This window comes from Lampris incognitus, chromosome 2 (assembly GCF_029633865.1).
Source record: "Lampris incognitus isolate fLamInc1 chromosome 2, fLamInc1.hap2, whole genome shotgun sequence".
NCBI lineage: Eukaryota > Metazoa > Chordata > Actinopteri > Lampriformes > Lampridae > Lampris > Lampris incognitus.
In genome coordinates this window covers 50,106,924-50,125,942 of record NC_079212.1, presented here as the reverse complement: position 1 = coordinate 50,125,942, position 19,019 = coordinate 50,106,924, and the positions used below count along the sequence as shown (strand labels likewise).

General features: G+C 48.7%; 1 protein-coding gene across 1 annotated transcript; it reads left to right on the top strand.

The window, feature by feature from the left end:
* The first annotated feature begins 7,903 nt into the window (after window positions 1-7,903).
* dpm1 (dolichyl-phosphate mannosyltransferase subunit 1, catalytic) lies at window positions 7,904-18,044 on the top strand. The gene is made up of 9 exons (XM_056274023.1): window positions 7,904-8,084; window positions 8,433-8,532; window positions 9,651-9,684; window positions 9,945-10,021; window positions 10,734-10,759; window positions 11,004-11,099; window positions 11,270-11,338; window positions 11,460-11,574; window positions 17,441-18,044. Exons 1-9 carry the CDS (start codon window positions 7,951-7,953, stop codon window positions 17,543-17,545), a joined length of 756 nt encoding a protein of 251 aa, XP_056129998.1. The 5' UTR covers window positions 7,904-7,950; the 3' UTR covers window positions 17,546-18,044.
* Window positions 18,045-19,019: the final 975 nt, after the last annotated feature.

Genomic DNA, 19,019 nt, shown 5'->3' with positions numbered 1-19,019 from the left:
ACACACAGCTGGTGACACAACCATAGCCATTCCCTCAGCATGGCGAGACGCCCCGGGGCTTCATGCAGCTCCTACACGGGCCCCAGACATTTCTGGGCCTCAGCTTCCCCTGCCATCTCCCTCCCCACCTCGGCCTGCCCAGCCTCAGGCCGCCCCGCGACCTGTTCTCACACGTTTACGCCCTGGCCACCTAGAGGACTTTGTGTCAACCTTTCATGTTTGAAATCCTGCCGGGGGGGGGGGGGAATGTTATGTATGCACACATCGACAGTGCTGCATTTGATTTGGTGCTGTTCTATTGTGCTGGGATCGATTGGTGATGCCTGCGGGCTCTGGGTTGTTTGATCGGGTCTGCCTTTGATGCTGTGTCAGTCTAAATAAAGAATGCCACGGAGAGGTTGTGGCGAGCGACAGCGCTGTGTCCTGACGTGATTTAAAAATACAATACTACCGTTTCTCTGGCTGCTGAAGGAGACAGGGTTTTCCTGGCCAACCGGCAACAGTTTGTGCATGCCCTGCTACCCCACCAGACCGCCCCACCACCACCTGTGTACGACTATATGGACACGGCGGCTGCGGTGACAGCCCGCCGCCAACCTGACGACGGGCTCTGTTATTACCATGCCAGGTTTGGGGCAAAAGCAAAACGGTTTCGCAAACCCTGCACTTACAGGGTTCAGGGAAACGCCAAGGCCGGCGCTCGTTAACGGCTATGGGCGCCGGCCGTGACTGCAAGCTGTTGTTCATCAGAGACTCCTTGTCGGGCCGGCGGCTGCTGGTTGACTCTGGCGCTCAACGCAGCATACTACCAGCACAAGCTGTGGACACGATGACCGACAGTCACGGCCCCCAGATGGACGCCGCCAACGGCACGTCCATTCGGACGTACGGTATCAGAAATGTGGACGTGTGTTTTGGCGGCCGACGTTTCGGCTGGGACTTTGTGATGGCTGCTGTATCCACCCCGCTCCTAGGTGCGGATTTCCTCTGTGCTTTCAACCTGCTGGTGGATGTTAAAAACTGTCGCGTGATTGATGCCGTCTCTTTTGCGTCATACCCCTGCACGCTTGGGGGCGCTGGAGCGCTGTGCCTCGCTAACACACTCTCCACCGGGGATCCATACCAACGCCTGCTCGCAAATTTCCCCGAGCTCACCACACCCACCTTCTCCTCGGCGGTGGCCAAGCATGGCGTGGAACATGATATCACCACAGTGGGCCCCCCAGTTTACGCCCGGGCCCGACGCCTCGACTCGGCCAAGCTCGCAATAGCCAGGGAGGAGTTTTCGACTATGGAGCGCCTCGGCATTGTCCGCCGTTCTGACAGCCCGTGGGCTTCCCCTCTTCACATGGTTACTAAGGCCAACGGGGGTTGGTGCCTGTGCGGGGACTACCGTCGCCTAAACAATGCCACGACCCCCGACCGGTACCCCATACCGCACATACAAGATTTCTCTACCCACCTGGCGGGCGCTGCCATCTATTCCAAAATCGACTTAGTGCGGGGGTATCACCAAGTGCCGGTCCACCCACTGGATGTCCCAAAAACGGCTGTCATCACACCCGCACTGTACAGTCGCTGCAGGAATTCCTGGGCATGGTGAACTTTTATAACCGTTTCCTGCCCCGTGCCGCCCACATCATGCATCCCCTGTATGAGGCCCTGCGGGGTAAGAAGTCTAAGGACGAGCTGGACTGGTCTTCGGGGATGGACGAGACTTTTGTGGCTGCCAAGACCGCGCTGGCCAACGCTGCGCTGCTAGCTCACCTGTCGCCTGCCGCCCCCATAGCCCTTACAACGGATGCCTCCGACTACGCCGTGGGGGCCGTGTGTGAGCAGTGGGTGGGTGGGGGGGTGGCAGCCGTTGGCGTTCTTCAGTAAACAACTCCGTGAGAGCGAGCGCAAATACAGCACCTTTGATAGGGAACTACTGGGTCTCTTCCTCGTTTAGGTTCCTATTGGAGGGCCGACAGTTCACCGCTTTCGTGGACCACAAACCGCTGACGTTCTGTATGGCCAAAACCTCAGAACCGTGGTCTGGGCGTCAGCAGCGCCATCTCGCGGCGGTTTCCGAGTTTACCACGGACATACAACACGTGTCGGGCAAGGATAACTTCGTCGCCGACTGCCTTTCACGGGCGATTGTTAACGCCGTTCACTTGGGACTCGACTACGCCGCTATGGCAGCGGACCAAGCCAAGGACGCGACCGTTCAAGACTACCGGTCGACCCCTACGGCGCTACGGCTGGAGGACGTGACGTTCGACGCGGCCAACACCACCCTCCTCTGTGACATCTCCACCGGTCAACCGCGCCCCCTGGTGCCTACTTCCTGGCGGCGCCGAGTTTTCGACACCGTCCACGGCCTTTCCCACCTGGGAGTGAAGGCCTCGACCAAGCTGGTGAGCGTCAAGTTTGTTTGGCCTGGGCTCCGTAAGGATGTTAGAGCCTGGGCCGGCTCGTGTGTGGCGTGCCAACGCGCCAAGGTGCACCGCCATACCAAGGCCCCTTTGGCGCCGTTTGTGGTTCCAGAGAGGCGGTTTGACCACGTCAATGTTGACCTGGTGGGTCCCCTGCCCCCCTCCCGTGGTTATACGTTCCTCCTCACTATTGTGGACAGGGCCACCAGGTGGCCAGAGGCTATTCCCTTGTCCTCCACGACGGCAGCAGAGGTAGCACGGGCGTTCATCGGCTGCTGGGTGGCCCGTTTCGGCACGCCGGGTGACATCACGAGCGACCGGGGCTCCCAGTTTACCTCGGAGCTCTGGACGGCGGTTGCTGAGCACCTGGGGATGAAGATCCACCGCACTACGGCGTACAACCCGCAGAGCAACGGACTTTGTGAGCGGTTCCATCGTGACATGAAAGCCGCTCTGCGGGCAAGCCTCACTGGCTGCGACTGGATGGACCGGCTCCCATGGGTCATGCTCTGCCTGCGTTCGGCCCCGAAGGAAGACCTCCAGACCTCCTCCGCTGAGCTGATGTATGGCCAGCCCCTGCGAGTTCCGGGGGAGTTTCTTCCGGATGCTACGGCTCCCTGGTCGGCCGCCTCTCACCTCAGTGCATCCCGGAGCGCTGCCGGTGCCGCTGTCTCAACACTGCCTCCCCCGGTCCTACGTCCCCAAGGATCTGCCATCGGCGAGGTACGTCTTCATTAGGCACGACAGCCATCGGTCCCCGCTGCAGCCCCCATACGACGGGCCCTTCCGCGTCCTGGAGGCGGGGGATAAGAACTTTGTGGTGGACATGGGGGGCAGGCCGGAGCGGGTCGCTATAGACCGTCTCAAGCCCGCTCACTTGGACATTGGGGAGCCAATGCAATTGGCCCTACCCCCGCGGCGGGGACGCCCTCCTAGGTCGGCCCTGGCACCTGCCTCTGTTCCTGCTTCGGCCCCGCCTATGGCCCGGGTTTCGGCCCCATCTGTTTCCCCTCCTGTGAAGCGCAGCCGTTATGGCCGCAGGGTCCGCCCCCCGACTCGTCACTTGTTTTCCCCGTGACTTTGCACTATGTCATTGACTGTTCTGTTGTAGAGTCTATTTTTATGTTCATGACTTGCGCTTTTGCTGTTTTGCATTGTTTTGTGTAGGTGAATTCTGGGGGGGCCTGTGTGGTGACCCACATCTATATAACTAGAGACATTCACCTAAGAGGACAGTGTACCTTTAAGGGAAGAGGTGAGGGGTCAGATAATGCACTTCCGCTTCCGGTTCACAATTCAGTGTCGTTGTCGAATGTATGACATGCAAAGTTGGAGCTAGTAAACTACCTCGACTACGTCTACTCTCACGTCTCCTGTCTCGTTGTTTTCTAACTCTACAGCCTAACACTTCCTAATGGTTTTAGAATGACTCTCCCCCTCTTTCATTTCATGCTATTCGGTACACTTTGGAGCTTGCAGCTGCTGGCTTTGATAAAATGGGGCTGTATTACAAATATTTACCGTCTTAAGTTTCAAGTAGGGATGTCTAAGATAGGGTTTTTCTCCGGTTGGTATTAAGCAAATCATAACTTAATATCTAATCATAACCAAACAGTTAAGCTAGGATCTGCAAGTTAGGGATTTCCTGTAATATGGCCTCTGATCAGTATTTCTGTTCATTAATTTAGCTTTTTTATGTTAAGGCACCATAGGAAGAGGAGACGAGATGAAAGGGTTTACACTCCACCCAATCAGCCTGCTCCTTCTGAACCTCCAGGACAAGTCAGCAGCATGGATCACTGTCCTGGTAAGGAGATATTTTTGTTGTGAGCTTGTACCGGCATATCCTAACTGTTGGATTTTCTGTTAAAGCTGAAGAGGACGTCCCAGTCCCAAGGCCAGAATATGATGATCTGAACCTGAGGTACACTCAGCTTCAGAAGGACTATGTCAACCTGCAGCAGGAGTGTGAAAAACTACGGGCTGAAAATGAGAAGTTTAAAGACGAGCTGCAAAACTCTATGTTTTCCTATGCCACTATTAAGGTCAACATGGGACAACTGATTTTTTTCACAGGACTTACCTCCATTATCTTTGACTGGCTGTGTGCAAAAATAACAGACTGTGTAGAAAGAATTAGCCAAAACCTCTCTCTACAGGATCATCTATTGGTTGTGCTAATGAAATTAAGGCTGGGCCTAACTAATACTGATTTAGCCTATAGACTTAAGGTATCAAAAACCACCTTATTTGTCGGAGCTGGATACCTGCTATGGCCATCGTCCTCAAGCCACTCATTAAATGGCCAAGTAAGAGAGCTGTACTAAAGAACATGCCGAAAATCTTCAAGCGAAACTTTAAAAGATAATAGATTGCATAATAGATCGCACAGAGGTTTTCATTGCTAGACCCAGTTGTCTGACTGATTACTGGGTCTAGCAATGAAAATGATGACAGGGCAACAAGAAGACAATTATTATGCTGAATAATAATTTTTTTCAAGATTTTATGAATCTTGATTGGATTTTTACTGAAGTCATGGAGCAGAGCATTAAAACAGAAACAGTACACAATAGAAACTAGACAATCTGATTTCCAGAATAAGTAATCTGAAGGTAAAGGTCAAACAAATACATTGAAATGACTCAGTGTCTATACGTCGTTATGATTTGCATCTCCGTATTATAAAAAAGCTCGGTTTTCAGGGTAGTTTATGGTGTTACAAGATGCAGGAGAACTTTTGAAAATGAATTAAATGCACAATGACAAAAGGAAACTTATCTAGCCTCTGTCAACTATTACATGCCTCCTGGTTTGACACTGTTCCTCCTAGAAGTTTTGGAAGCTGCTGGGAGCTGCCTGCCTATAGCTTCTGTGGTTTATGGAAGCTGATTTCCCCAAGTGGAGCTGGCTTGACATCTTTCCTGCTTAGGTCTTTCCACACACATGCCTCAGCTGTAACTGCTGCTTTCTCTGGCCTCCCCATCCTAACACAGAGCTCAACTTTAAATAACATTGCTGCTGCATGGCTGCAGCATGACCCAAGTCTGAAATGTGAAAAAGACAGAATAAAACATATTGACTTATCCAATATTTGTTTTAATTTGATGACCAGGGCTTGCAATTAACACTGAATCTCAGTCCAAATTAGGCTGTGGCTGAGAAGACTGTAAATTCTACTATGTAATTTCGCGTTTTTCCACTGCAGATTAATAACATCCACAGCTGGAACTCTGAATCATCAAGACACTGTGTGTAGTTTCTGATGATGTGAATTTCATGACTGGGTTACAGGGAAAGGCACATTTTGATGTGACGAGGGGAGAAATTGACAGTAAAATAGAAGCAGATGTCATGTTGCACAACAACTAGGCCGTTATCATTAACACCCTGAGCCAACTAGAAAAGCAGCAGGACAACAACTGCTCACCCTGCCATGCAGCTACACCTGGCTGTGAGGACGCAGTTCTCAGGTTTTTTTTATGATGACCCATGCCTCGTACATAGCCGTCTTGTGTCCTTGTCTTTGACTTGGCAAGACTTGGGATTTCAGGACACAAAACCCAGAGTCTACGTCATGGTATTTTACATTTTGTACGTGACCACAGACAACATAGTTGTAAGCATCCAGTGACTTGTATGCCCGCAGCTTCTCTCTTGTGTATACGCTCGGTTTCTCCACCAAATGTATATATATCTGGCCACTGGATATTAGGCCACTTAGTAACGTCTTCCACCCACACGGTAATACCACAAAGTTAAGTTATTCAGGTAACTTTCGCGATCTTTTGTCGTTAATCCCCTCGCATAGTTTGACAAGCTAGCTAACTCCGAACTAGCTAACTCCGCCATACTTCCGTTGCCTAAATGCGCGCGCATCCACACCTACGTCATCACTGTTTACAAACAGTAAGAGGGTGTAATTTGTGCAACGTACTGTAACGTGCATGGATAAGACACGCTGGCCACTGAATGGCGGGTCTGACCCTTTAGTCGAGCGGTTAGCGATGTCTCCTGCGGTGCGGGCGATACGGGTTCGCTTCCGGGCCGCGGCTGTTCCTGTGGCTGCGTTGTCCTCCGAATTCGCTACAATACCCTTAGTCCCAAAGGTTTTCTTGTGATTTTGGGCTATACAACTAAACTTGACTACAGTCAGTTATCATTAGTTTCCCCGTTTTCGGAATTCCTCTGGGGTTTTCCCCCAGAAAACAACCCGTTGTTTTCCTCTTGCGTTAGGAGGGGATCTTTCCTGGCTCTGTCTCGCCTACACACGTGTTGTTGTGGGCTATTCCGGTGGTTCTCCGGAGCCTATGAAAGGGACGTTCCTCCTGACCCAGATCCGGCTTTCTCCGGACGCTCAGAGTCTGCTTTAACATACACACCTGAGGAACGATCGGCATTTGGCAGGGTAGCTGCCAAAAACGGATCCCAACAGCCTGGAAATCCCCTACACCCCCCCCCCTGCTTTCAGGCACGGCTTAATGAAACGATCATAATCATCCAGATGGAGAGAATACGCTCCCATAAATCTGAAGCACCCAGTAGAGTCCGGGGCATACGGGGTCCAACTCATTGTTCTCTCAAAGCAAAAACATGTGTAACGACAGTCTGGAGTGATCCAACCCGCTATACTCACTACCTTTTATCTCTGCTCATGTTCTACTGACTGTGTCATTTCTTGAAAACTACTGTGAACCAAGTTATATTGTATACCTATATATGTCTGGCAGCTCTTTCTTCCCTTTTTGTTGTTGTTGTTGTTTTTGTCTGTTAAACTGATTTTTTTTTAAAGTTAGTAGGTGATTGTTGCAGCACCTCAATCACAGAAGGTCACATTCTACAACGGATGTGTCCTCTGCATGTAACCCATCCCATTGAGCAGCTGCAGCACCTGGGGACCAACTCCAGGTCTTCTTTCTGTTGCCTTGCTCAGGGGCACAGGCAGGAAGGAGTATTAACCCTAACATGCATAGCTTTTTGATGGTGGACGGAAACCCACGCAGCCACCATGCAAACTCCACACAGAAAGGACCTGGGACGGCCTGGGGCTCGAACCCAGGGCCTTCTTGTCGTGAGGCAACACCACTGCAGAGACTTGTCACTTTAACTTTTAAATTGAAGGACTGCTTGTATGCAGCAGTTGACGAAAATGATGGTTTTATTGCGCATCTTTTTTTTTAATTTGCAAAAAATACACATACAGGAAACAGCAATACAACTTCAAACAGGAAACAGAAACTCACAACGAACAAAACGGACTCCCCATTAAACTATAACAACGTTCCAGATAATGAGAAAAATACATGAACTGAATAAAAAAATAATAATTAAAAAGGAAAAAAAGAAAGAAACAATTGCATAATAATCCAACAGAATTTAAGAGGTTTTATCGGACGCCTGGCAACAGTTAAAACTGTCGTGACGCAGATGGGATACCAATACGTCGTCTTATTTTGAAATTGCGAACCGGAAGTGGTGTTACGCTCATTAGCTTGTCGCAGCTCTGCCGCTCCGGCGTCATCGCACCGCTATGGCTAGCCGAAAAACTTCGCGCCGGAGGAGCCGAGAAGATGAGGACAAGTATTCCGTGTTGCTACCCACGTACAACGAGCGGGAGAACCTGCCTCTGATCGTGTGGCTTCTGGTGAAATACTTCGGCGAAAGGTGGGTTGTCCTGGCTCATGTGCCAAGCTAACGCTAATGCCGGGTGGAGGCTCCAGTGCTGAGCTGTCACTACGGGGTAGTAGACGTGCAGTTTACGTGTGGACGATCTACTACTAAAATCAGAAGTATAATGGCGCCAACTCTCTCTCTCTCTCTCTCTCTCTCTCGCTCTCTCTTCTGTCTCTGTCTTTCTCTGTCTTTCTCTTTCTTTCTCTTCTCTCTCTCTCTCTCTCTCTCTCTCTCTCTCTCTCTCTCTCTCTCTCTCTGTGTGAGGAAGAGATCTGTAGAACTAAATACCATGTTCTGGCCTTACACTAAAATCTAACTCTGTTTGGTGGGCTTCGGCAGCGGATATAACTACGAAATAATTGTTATCGACGACGGAAGCCCAGACGGGACCTTAGAGGTGGCGAAGCAGGTGCAGCAGATTTATGGAGAGGACAAGATTGTAAGTTTTGGACCTCATTTACTCCCCGTCCCAGTGCGCAAGTTTCATAACACGATTATCACACGAGGTTTGTTATTCTTGAGGGGAGACGTGGACTAGGATTAGTGTTTCGGTGTATGGATAAATCAGAGGGCTGGGGGGGGGGGTAAGGTTGACCAGTCAGGGGTGGGCAGTCTTATCCGGGAAGGGCCGGTGTGGGTGCAGGTTCCAGCCAAACAGTTACACACCTGTGTCTCCTAATCAAGTTCCTCAGCAAAGACTCTGGTTGATTAGTGGGATCAGATGTGTAACTGCTTGGTTGGAAGAAAAACCTGCACCCACACCGGCCCTTTCTGGATAAGATTGCCCCCCCCCTCCCCCCAGTTCTCTGTGGTGGTCTTCTCCATGTAACCAAAAATGAATGTCACATCTAAAATGTAAGCTGCATTAGCCACGTCAGTTGTTTTCAATCCTGCAAAGTCCGAGTTTTAGAATTTGCAGTTTTATTGAATTGCGTTGTTATTAATATGTTAAACTCCAGGGCCAGAGGCTCTGTAGGTTAGATGAAAATATTACAAAGTCCAACGTGGGGATGGCTGTTCGAGTCCCTGTGTTACCTCCGGCTTGGTCAGGCGTCCCTACAGACACAATTGCCCGTGTGTGTGGGTGGGAAGCCGGATGTGGGTATGTGTCCTGGTCGGTGCACTAGCGCTTCCTCTGCCCGGTCGGGGCGCCTGTTTGGGCAGGAGGGGGAACTGGGGGGAATAGCGTGAGCCTCCCATGTGCTACGTCCCCCTGGTGAAACTCCTCACTGTCAGGTGAAAAGAAGCGGCTGGCGACTCCACATGTATGGGAGGAGGCGTGTGGTAGTCTGCAGCCCTCCCCGGATCGGCAGAGGGGGTGGAGCAGCGACCGGGACGGCTCGGAAGAGTGGGGTAATTGGCCAAGTACAATTGGGGAGAAAAGGGGGGGAATCCCCCCAAAATATAAAGTCATTATTCAGAGAAGAGCAAAGAAGAGGGAAACCCTGATACTTGGATGGTGTTGCATGTTTTGAGTCATTCATTTGAACCATATCAAGTTTGATGTCGACATGTTTAATTTTAGTTAACACCCCTTTTTCTTGATCTCTGTTTCAGCTTCTTCGACCAAGGGCAACAAAATTAGGCCTCGGTAGGTGGAATTCTTCAGAATGGGGGTAAAATGGCAATGGACAAGAAAGAGTTAAACAACTTGGCCGCTGTATCACATACCAGGGTCTGTGTAATGCTAGTGTACCCACATTGGTTTCCGGGACTAGCCTTGAATAATTTTGTCGGTTTTCAGCCAAAAAAAACCATCCACTTGACAGATAATGGGAGGCAGAGGGACCTGTACCCACCTTCTCAACCGCCGCTGCTTTACCCCTGACAGGCTTTTGTTTCCTTTCAAAGGGACTGCCTACATTCATGGCATCAAACATGCCACAGGGAACTTCATCATTATAATGGACGCTGACCTTTCTCATCACGTGAGTGGACCTTTTACTTTACTGAGTGTGTGCAAAATGGGGTGTCGGGGCATTGGGTAGCGTAGCGGTCTATTCCGTTGCCTACCAACCGGGGATCGCCGGTTCGAATCCCCGTGTTGCCTCTGGCTTGGTCAGGCATCCGTACAGACACAATTGGCCGTGTCTGTGGGTGGGAAGCCGGATGTGGGTATGTGTCCTGGTTGCTGCACTAGCGCCTTTTCTGGTCGGTCGGGGCACCTGTTCGGGGGGGGGCTGGGGGAAATAGCGTGATCCTCCCATGCGCTATGTCCCCCTGGTGAAACTCCTCGCCGTCAGGTGAAAAGAGGCGGCTGGCAACTCCACGTGTCGGAGGAGGCATGTGGTAGTCTGCAGCCCTCCCCGGGTCGGCAGAGCGGGTGGAGCAGCGACCGGGACGGCTGGGGTGTCATTCATTCAAGCATGGTTACCCGTGTTAGAGATTTGTTTCTAGTCCCCAAAACTTGCTTGCACAGTGACATGACAGACTACCACACAACAGGCCTTGACAACCTCTTGAATGACACCAGAGGTATGTTTTCACCCAAGCCATCATTTTAAATGACCCGCTTTCTTTCTCTCAACTTAGCTTCCTATAGTCCTGCTAAATCACGTTATTTTACCAGCACAATCTCACATGAAAAAGAAGTGTACCACGTTGTGTTTGAGATCTTTTTTTTTTCCTCTTTACTTTCAGCCCAAATTTATCCCAGAATTCATTGAGTAAGTCTCTCTTTTTTCCCTCTCCTGTCGTGTGATTCAGTTGGGTGAGTTGGTCTGTAGTGTATTTTGAGTGTGATCTGTAGGGTTAATATACTTCCAAGAGTTGAGAAGAAGCAACCATGTCTGCTCCCTAGTGTTCTTTCACACATTCAGTACACCGCTCCAGCAGTGACTCTGTAAAACTGTCTGTGTGTCTCTTAAGCAGTGGTTGTGTTTGCTCATTTGTTCATTTATTCATCCTCAGAAAGCAGAAAGAAGGTAACTATGACCTGGTGTCTGGGACTCGATACAGAGGAAATGGGGGCGTATACGGCTGGGACCTGCGCAGGAAAATCATCAGGTGAGCGGACTGGACTCCTTGCTTTCCAATATTCCAGTTTTTCATTTATCCTGCTTGGCACAAATAAGAGATTAGGATTACATTTTATTTCCGGTCTTTGACAATTAAGCCTGTCATCATACCTGTCTGATGTCTCTCTCCCTCTGACTCGCTGACTTACTCCATCGTAGTCGAGGAGCCAACCTTTTGACTCAGGTGCTGTTGAGACCCGCCGCGTCAGACCTCACGGGCAGCTTCAGGTCAGTAGCTGGGGACACTCCGGTGAGGTCAGGGAGACTGACAAGCCGTCAAACTGTGTTTATCTTCTAGTTCATCCATCTTTTGCCGCAGTCTTGATATGTCTTGTGTTGCTGACCTCAGGTTGTACAAGAAGAACGTCTTGGAGAGTCTGGTTGAGCGATGTGTGTCCAAAGGCTATGTCTTTCAGATGGAGATGATCGTCCGTGCCAGGCAGCTCAACTACACCATTGGAGAGGTGAGGTTTTCCTCCCTCCCTCCCTCCTCCCTCCCTCCATTCATTCACACATTCATGTGTTTGTTTTTTAAAAAAGGCGATCCGTCAGTGCCAGTAAAGTCCCCCAATAAGTCCATCCAGTACACGGACAGTGCTGTCTTCTGGAGCGATGTATGCTGTGTCTTGCACATGTCCCGCCTTATGTTAGAACGTCCCGTTAAATCCTGGAGGTCAATTACCCCACTCTTCCGAGCCGTCCCGGTTGCTGCTCCACCCCCTCTGCTGATCCGGGGAGGGCTGCAGACTACCACATGCCGCCTCCGGTACATGTGGAGTCGCCAGCCGCTTCGTTTCACCTGACAGTGAGGAGTTTCACCAGGGGAACGTAGCACGTGGGAGGATCACGCTATTCTCCCCAGTTCCCCTGGTGCCCCGACCGACCAGAGGAGGTGCTAGTGCAGCGACCAGGACACATACCCACATCCCGGCTTCCCACCCAGAGACACGGCCAATTGTGCGTGTAGGGATGCCCGACCAAGCCGGAGGTAACACGGGGATTTGGACCAGTGTTCCCCGTGTTGGTAGGCAACGGAATAGACCGCCATGCCACCTGGACGCCTGTACATGCTTTTAATCTATTCTTGGCTTGATTATTGTAAAATGCACTTAATTCTGGTATCAGCAAGGGCTTCCTCCACCGTCTGCAGATGGTGCAACACGCCGCTGCTCGGCTCATTACCGGGACAAGGAGGCATGACCGCATCACTCCTGTGCTGGCCTCCCTACACTGGCTCCCTGTTAGATTTTCAGTTGGTTTTAAAATGTTATTCCTCACTTTTAAGGCCTTAAACGGTCTTGCTCCTACATACATGTGTGGGGCCGTGCCTATAGTCCCCGGGTCCTATATTCCCCGGGTCCTATGTTCCCCGATCGGGGAACATAGGACCCTTTCGAAAAAAAAGGGTCCCATATTCCCCGTTTTCCCCTAAAAAGGTCCTATAATCCCCGTTGCAATAGACACCGGGGAACATAGGACCCTCTTTTGGAAAAAGGGTCCTATATTCCCCGCTGTTTCCAGGGGAACATAGGACCTTTTTCCAAATAAAGGGTCCTATATTCCCCGCTATTGCCAATCGAGGAACAAACCGGGGAACTTAGAACCCTTTTTGCAAATTATTTCCTTAACGGGTCCAAAATAATCAAAACTGGGGTCATGGCTGAGATGTAGGCTACGACAATCTATTCCTCCGCTGATTAAATTAGGCCGTATTACCATTGTTGGCTGTTGTATATCGCAGGCCACCTTGAGTGCGTATCCAAATCGGGCCTAGAGGAGGCTGTAATTTGCTTTATTGTTATTTCTTACCAATATTTACTGCAGTAGGCCTAGTTAGTTGGCTCTCCGGCTCAGCATGGACAGTCGGCAATCAACGCAAGTTTGTCTTGCAGTAGGCCCACCTACCAGTATAACCTAGCCATTTCCACCTTCGCTCAAAGTTCAATTTGCACAGCACTGGACACTTCAGCCACTTTCTTGTTACTTTGCAGATCGTTTTCCATATTAAATCACTTGGCAGACTTTCTTTCAAAAAGACTTTAATGATGAACTTTTTAGGCAGAGAACTTAGACCAGGAATTGAAATTTAGGACCAGCACAAAGTATCCATCAACGGGGGCCGCTTACCTTTAACAATAGGCTAATTGCCTAATAATAATAATATGTGCTTCTCAAAAAACTAAAGGCTTGTGGAGGTGCTAAACCAAAAACATGAATCAAAGACGAACATCAAAGGATGTAAGGTAACACTCACCAAATGGTAAAAAAATAACAGAGGCAGTCCTCTATTTCACCATTTTATTGTTTGGCATCAGTCATTAAGGTTTCTGAAGAAGACCACCCGGCCAAGTTAATGACTGATGCCAAACAATGAAATGGTAAAATAGAGAATTGTGTCTTTTTTTCATTTGATGAGTGCTACCTTACATCCTTTGATGTTCTTCTTTAATAATAATAATAATAATAATAGTAATAGTAATAATATCAATAATAATAAATAATACATAATAATAATAATAATTACAGCCTAATAATAATAATGATAATAATAATAATAGCCTAATTATAAAAGAGGCCTAATAACAAATAACAATTGCAGGCATAATACTATAGTAATGCTGATAATAGGCTATTAATAACAAAATGCTTCTAGTAAAAGCTTGGCTGAAAAAGGGTTGGTCTATGGCAGAAGCCCCCCAGAAAAGGCATGGTCTAAAACAAAAATCTCCAAGGCCTAACTAGGCTAACGTTAAGGCTTTTTTCTTCTTCAAAAAATCAAAATGAGTAGTCCTAGTCCATTAGGCTACTCAGCAGAGAGGGGCTAAAACCCTGGATTTGACATTGCCGACGCTGCAGGACCCTTTGCGCATTATAGATCCTTCTGATTGGGACTGTTGGCTCCCTCGCAACTTCTGCAACCACCCCCTGTCGGAATTCTGCACGGTGCACCATTTCTCCGTCAGGGGGATGCACGTGTTCCCCAACATCGTGCACAATAATGTTAGCATCCACGTCCTCCACTTCAGATCTATTTGTGATCAGTGGCACTCTACAGTTTCACCTCCAGCACCTCCATCTAATGGTGTCTTGATTGGTGCGGTGCTTCTGATATCTGAAGTTCTCATGTACCAACACTTTGCCCCCTCGATCACCATCCATAACTATCGCCATTGTTTGTCTTCTTGTAGGCTAGTAAGCACATGACAGTGAGTCCACGAGTTATCATCGATAACAACCGATTGTTGCAAATTGTTGCAAGTTGGCGGGCGGTTTAGACATTGGTGAATTTTGATCATGTGGTTTAGAACGCCAGGAAACTTGCGTGCAGATGACCACACATCCTCGACAAGTCTTAAATATTTACAAACTCGAAATCATGTGTGCATTTGGCTATTTATAAATTATTTTTCGAGCAATATGTGTTTTGTGATTCAGCTTTAGCGTTGTTGATTAGCCTTTCATTCATATTTTGTCAAAAAGGCGTATTCATTAGCCTAGGCCTATGTCCCGTTATTTCTGTAGCATACAGCATCTTAGAATCTTAAGAGACCAGGCACATATTATTATTTTATTGTTATTACCATGCTATATTAGCCTACTTTATAATTATAAATATTTCAATTATCCAATTTTTAGCATTTCTAATATAAGGCTATATTGTTATTATTATTATTATTATTATTATCATCATCATCATCATCATTATTATTATTAGGCTATTATTATTATCATTATTATTGTCATTATTATTATGTTATTATTATTATCATTACAATTATGATGCTTAAAGGGCCTTACTGAGCAGATGGTTTCTATCTAATATCTGTCAGATGCTTTTCCCAATAAGCTGGTGTGGTTATGATGGGAACGACGGCTTTCTAGCGAACATAGAAGAAGTGGGTCGGAATTGGCCTATTGTCGATATCAGCTAGCTTACGCAGGAGTCTATCCCTGGTACAATGCACTAGACCTCTGGGAGATGGACTGCTGAGGACGGAACACAACACCTATCCTCAGCTCCCAGCACTTCTCGCACAATGTGCTACTCATACGCTGAGTTGGCGGCACCCGGGATCGAACTCACGACCTTGCGATCCATAGGCGAGAGCTCTACCGGCTGAGCTACGCCCGGGTACAATTGCCCAAGGAACACAAGCTTACTATATTACATTCAGACACAGACGAGCCAGCTCACCTACTCGGCGAGGAGCATTTTCCTCGGTAAGTGACACATTTCGCGCATAAATATCAGAGAACTACCGGGGTGGGTTATGCGCCCAAATGTAGGCTATAGCCTAATAAATTGAATTTGTGTAGTGTCGAAAGTTTCCACATACTTTAGCCAACCTGGACTTTGTGAATTCGTTTTTGTGATATAAAAATAGAAATCGTATGATTCATTGTCTTCTTAATAATCTGCCCTAAATAATGCATTATTGAAAATGCACTTTTTGCGCCAAACAGCGTCAAACCTGCTGACCGGGGAACATAGGACCTTTCTTTATAAAAAGGGTCCTATGTTCCCCGGGTGCCCTAGGGGAACATAGGACCCTTTTTATAAAGAAAGGTCCTATGTTCCCCTGCACATACAAAACGGGGAACATAGGACCCTTTTGGGGAAAAGTGGGGAATATAGGGCCCTCTGTATACAAAAAGGTCCGATATTCCCCGGTCTCATACAAAGCGGGGAACATAGGACCCGGGGACTATAGGACCCGGGGACTATAGGGAGGACCCCACATGTGTGATGTATTGACCTGGTATACGCCCTCTCCACTCTTAAGACCTGCAGGTGGAGTCCTGCTGGTTACTCCCAGGTCTCAGTTTGTTACAAAGGGTGATCGGGCTTTTGCTGTTAGGGCCCAGACACACCAAACCGACTAGCGGCGAGGAAGGCCGACTGTTGCATCGCCTCATGTCGCCTGCCGTCTGGGCCAAAAAGTGGAACTTGAACACACCACAAAGACTACAGCCAACGGTCAACTAGCATGTACATTCTGCACTGAGCCGCTAAGCTGAACAGCCAATCAGAGGGCTCTCTCTCACCGACGAGCTCCGCCGATTCAACGCACCGAATCAGCTGAAAAGCCGCTGACAGGGGTCCGACTAGTGCCGACGGTGGGGGACACACCACAAAAACTAGGCTTACAGACACTCACCGACGGCCCGACATTGACCGATGGCCTGTCGGCCTGGTGTGTCAGGGCCTTTAGAGCCCCCACACTATGGGACTCTTCTTCCTGTCCAACTAAGACTAACCAAGTCTCTAGCTTCTTTTAAATCTCATCTTAAAACTTTACTTTTTATGAAAGCTTTTACAAGTGTTTGATATTTGTTTTTATTCATTCATACTGTTTTTATTTTTATGATTACCTAGTTTTGTAATTGTTTCAATTAACAAATTGCTCTCTTCCCTTTTGCTCTTATTTTATGGTTTTATTTGATAGCGCTTTTAATTTATTCTCTTACAATATTTTTGTTTTTTTTGCTCATTTTTAACTGTTTTATCCTGCTCTGTGAAACGCTTTGTCACCCTGTTAAGAAAAGTGCTATACAAATGAAGTTTATTATTATTATTATTGTATGGCTGTATAAAACTGGCAGCTCACCGTATAACTAATTGTGTTCCGTTATGGAGCATCAGCGTGTGATTACTTGGCCCAGTTCAGAGTACGCACAAGACTTTATTCTGATGTACTGCAGAGCAGAGAGAGCGGCACGGTGGCGCAGTGGTTAGCGCGGTCACCTCACAGCAAGAATGTCCTGGGTTCGAGCCTCGGGGTAGTCCAACCTTGGGGGGGGGGGGTCGTCCTCTGTGTGGAGTTTGCATGTTCTCCCTGTGTCTGCATGGGTTTCCTCGGGGGGCTCCGGTTTCCTCCCACAGTCCAAAGACACGTAGGTCAGGTGAATCGGCTGTACTAAATTGTCCCTAGATGTGAATATGTGTGTGTTGGCCCTGTGTGATGGCCTGGCGGCCTGTCCAGGGTGTCTCCCCACTTCCGCCCAATGACTGCTGGGATAGGCTCCAGCATCCCTGCGACCCTGAGATCAGGATAAGCGGTTTGGATGATGGATGGATGGATGCGGTGCAGAGACACAGGGACAGTGTGCGCTATAATTTCACATACAGGCAGTTGGCACAAACACAACAGCACCTGACATGCAATGTAAAGGGACAGCTGAAGAAATTATAACTCTTAAGAACGTCATATCTCTTACCACTGTGGTATTGTGCCATTCAAAGCCATACATAGCACTTGTCGTGAATATATAGGTTATAACATGTGACACTCACACAGTATTTTGTTTCTTTTCTTGCTTCAATAATAGGTACCGATTTCTTTTGTGGACCGAGTATACGGAGACTCCAAACTGGGCGGCAATGAGATTATATCGTTCCTGAAAGGACTGCTCACACTCTTCGCAACAACATGATTTATGCTGATGTGTTACATCCCAAAATCATTTATTTAGATTCTTAAAATTGTTGTCCAAACGCGGTAGTTGTACTAGATTTGAAATGGGGATCAAAATGTTTTCCAGGAAGTGGCCACTTGCCACACGAGTAGCCGATTTTAAGATCACCCTGTTGGTCTCGGACGTCGATGCTGGAAAGACAGAGGCCGATTCTGATTCAGTCCAGCACCTGTCCCAGTCTGCAGATGGACACTGAGTGTGCAGGTATCTATGGTGGAGACGTGGTCTGAAGCAGAAGGAAAGGACACACCTCATTTGATGGTATAATATATGTAAGATATTTCTCATGTCGGTATTTTTGCAAGAAATCAAACATGGGTCTTATGTCTCCATCACCCTCCATATAAAATTTGAACAAAATACACAATACTCTCAGACAGTTGCTGTCGAATGGGTGCACACTTAATCTAATAGGCCTGTGATGACTGTTGTTCATAATTAAAGTATTTGTTATTTCCCAACACTTGGCAGTCATCGCTGTGTTCTTCTCTGATCTTTATGTAATCGTTCCTAAGGGGTTCAAGACGAAGAGTTGAAGGTGGACTGTTTCAGTTTGTGGATCCTCCAGAGGAAGCTTCATCGTGGGTCAGAACACAAAATGGGCTATGGTTCTGTTGCTGACGAGGCACTGTGTTGTCATTAGCTCGGATGTTCCAGTAACGAGTAGCTTTCCTCTGGAACGTGAGTCACCCGAACACCTCCTGGTACACGGTGTAAAACGTGGGTCTTTCCATGATCATCTTCCGATTGATATTCGATGAGCAAGGTCAAGTGTAAATGACTAAGAATAAGGGGGTGCTTCAGGTGGTCAGTTACGGCCAGGCAAGCCAGTGGTGTGACACGTTAAGTCGGCCGTCCAAAGAACCCCGAGGCGGATCTGATGGTCTCGAGACGAGCCTTGAGGAAAGACCACCGCAGGCCTGCCTGTCTGATGTTAATGAGGCACTTGGTCATCACACTTGAGTCAAATAACGAGACTCAACCCCACACTGCACTGCTCTCACATGGAAGTCCACGCCAGTGAACAGGCCGTGCCAGGGTCACAGCTGGAATGGCGATGGGGAAGTTGGGGGAAGTTGGGGATTAGTCAAAGCTGATCTCGCTAACCACTACTAAAGGGCAATAGTCATGAAACCGGTGCTTTCTCCATGCCGAGAGGCGCACAGAACACTGCCTACAGCCTTGGGGGCCACCCCAGCCGCTGCTCCGGAAAGTAGTCCCGGCCGGTTTAGCAGAGTCGAAACTGGCACGGTACAGCGCCACCTACGGCCGGCCGGCCCCAGACAACACTCCCGGAGGTCTCGAGTGCTGAGGCAGTGTGCACATCCGACCCTCTGCGGGGGAGGGGGAGCGCCAGATGTAGTCGCACGGCGCATGCGCCCGGCCCGACACGCCGAACGGGGAGGGCGCCCGCTGTCGGTCACAGCGGTAA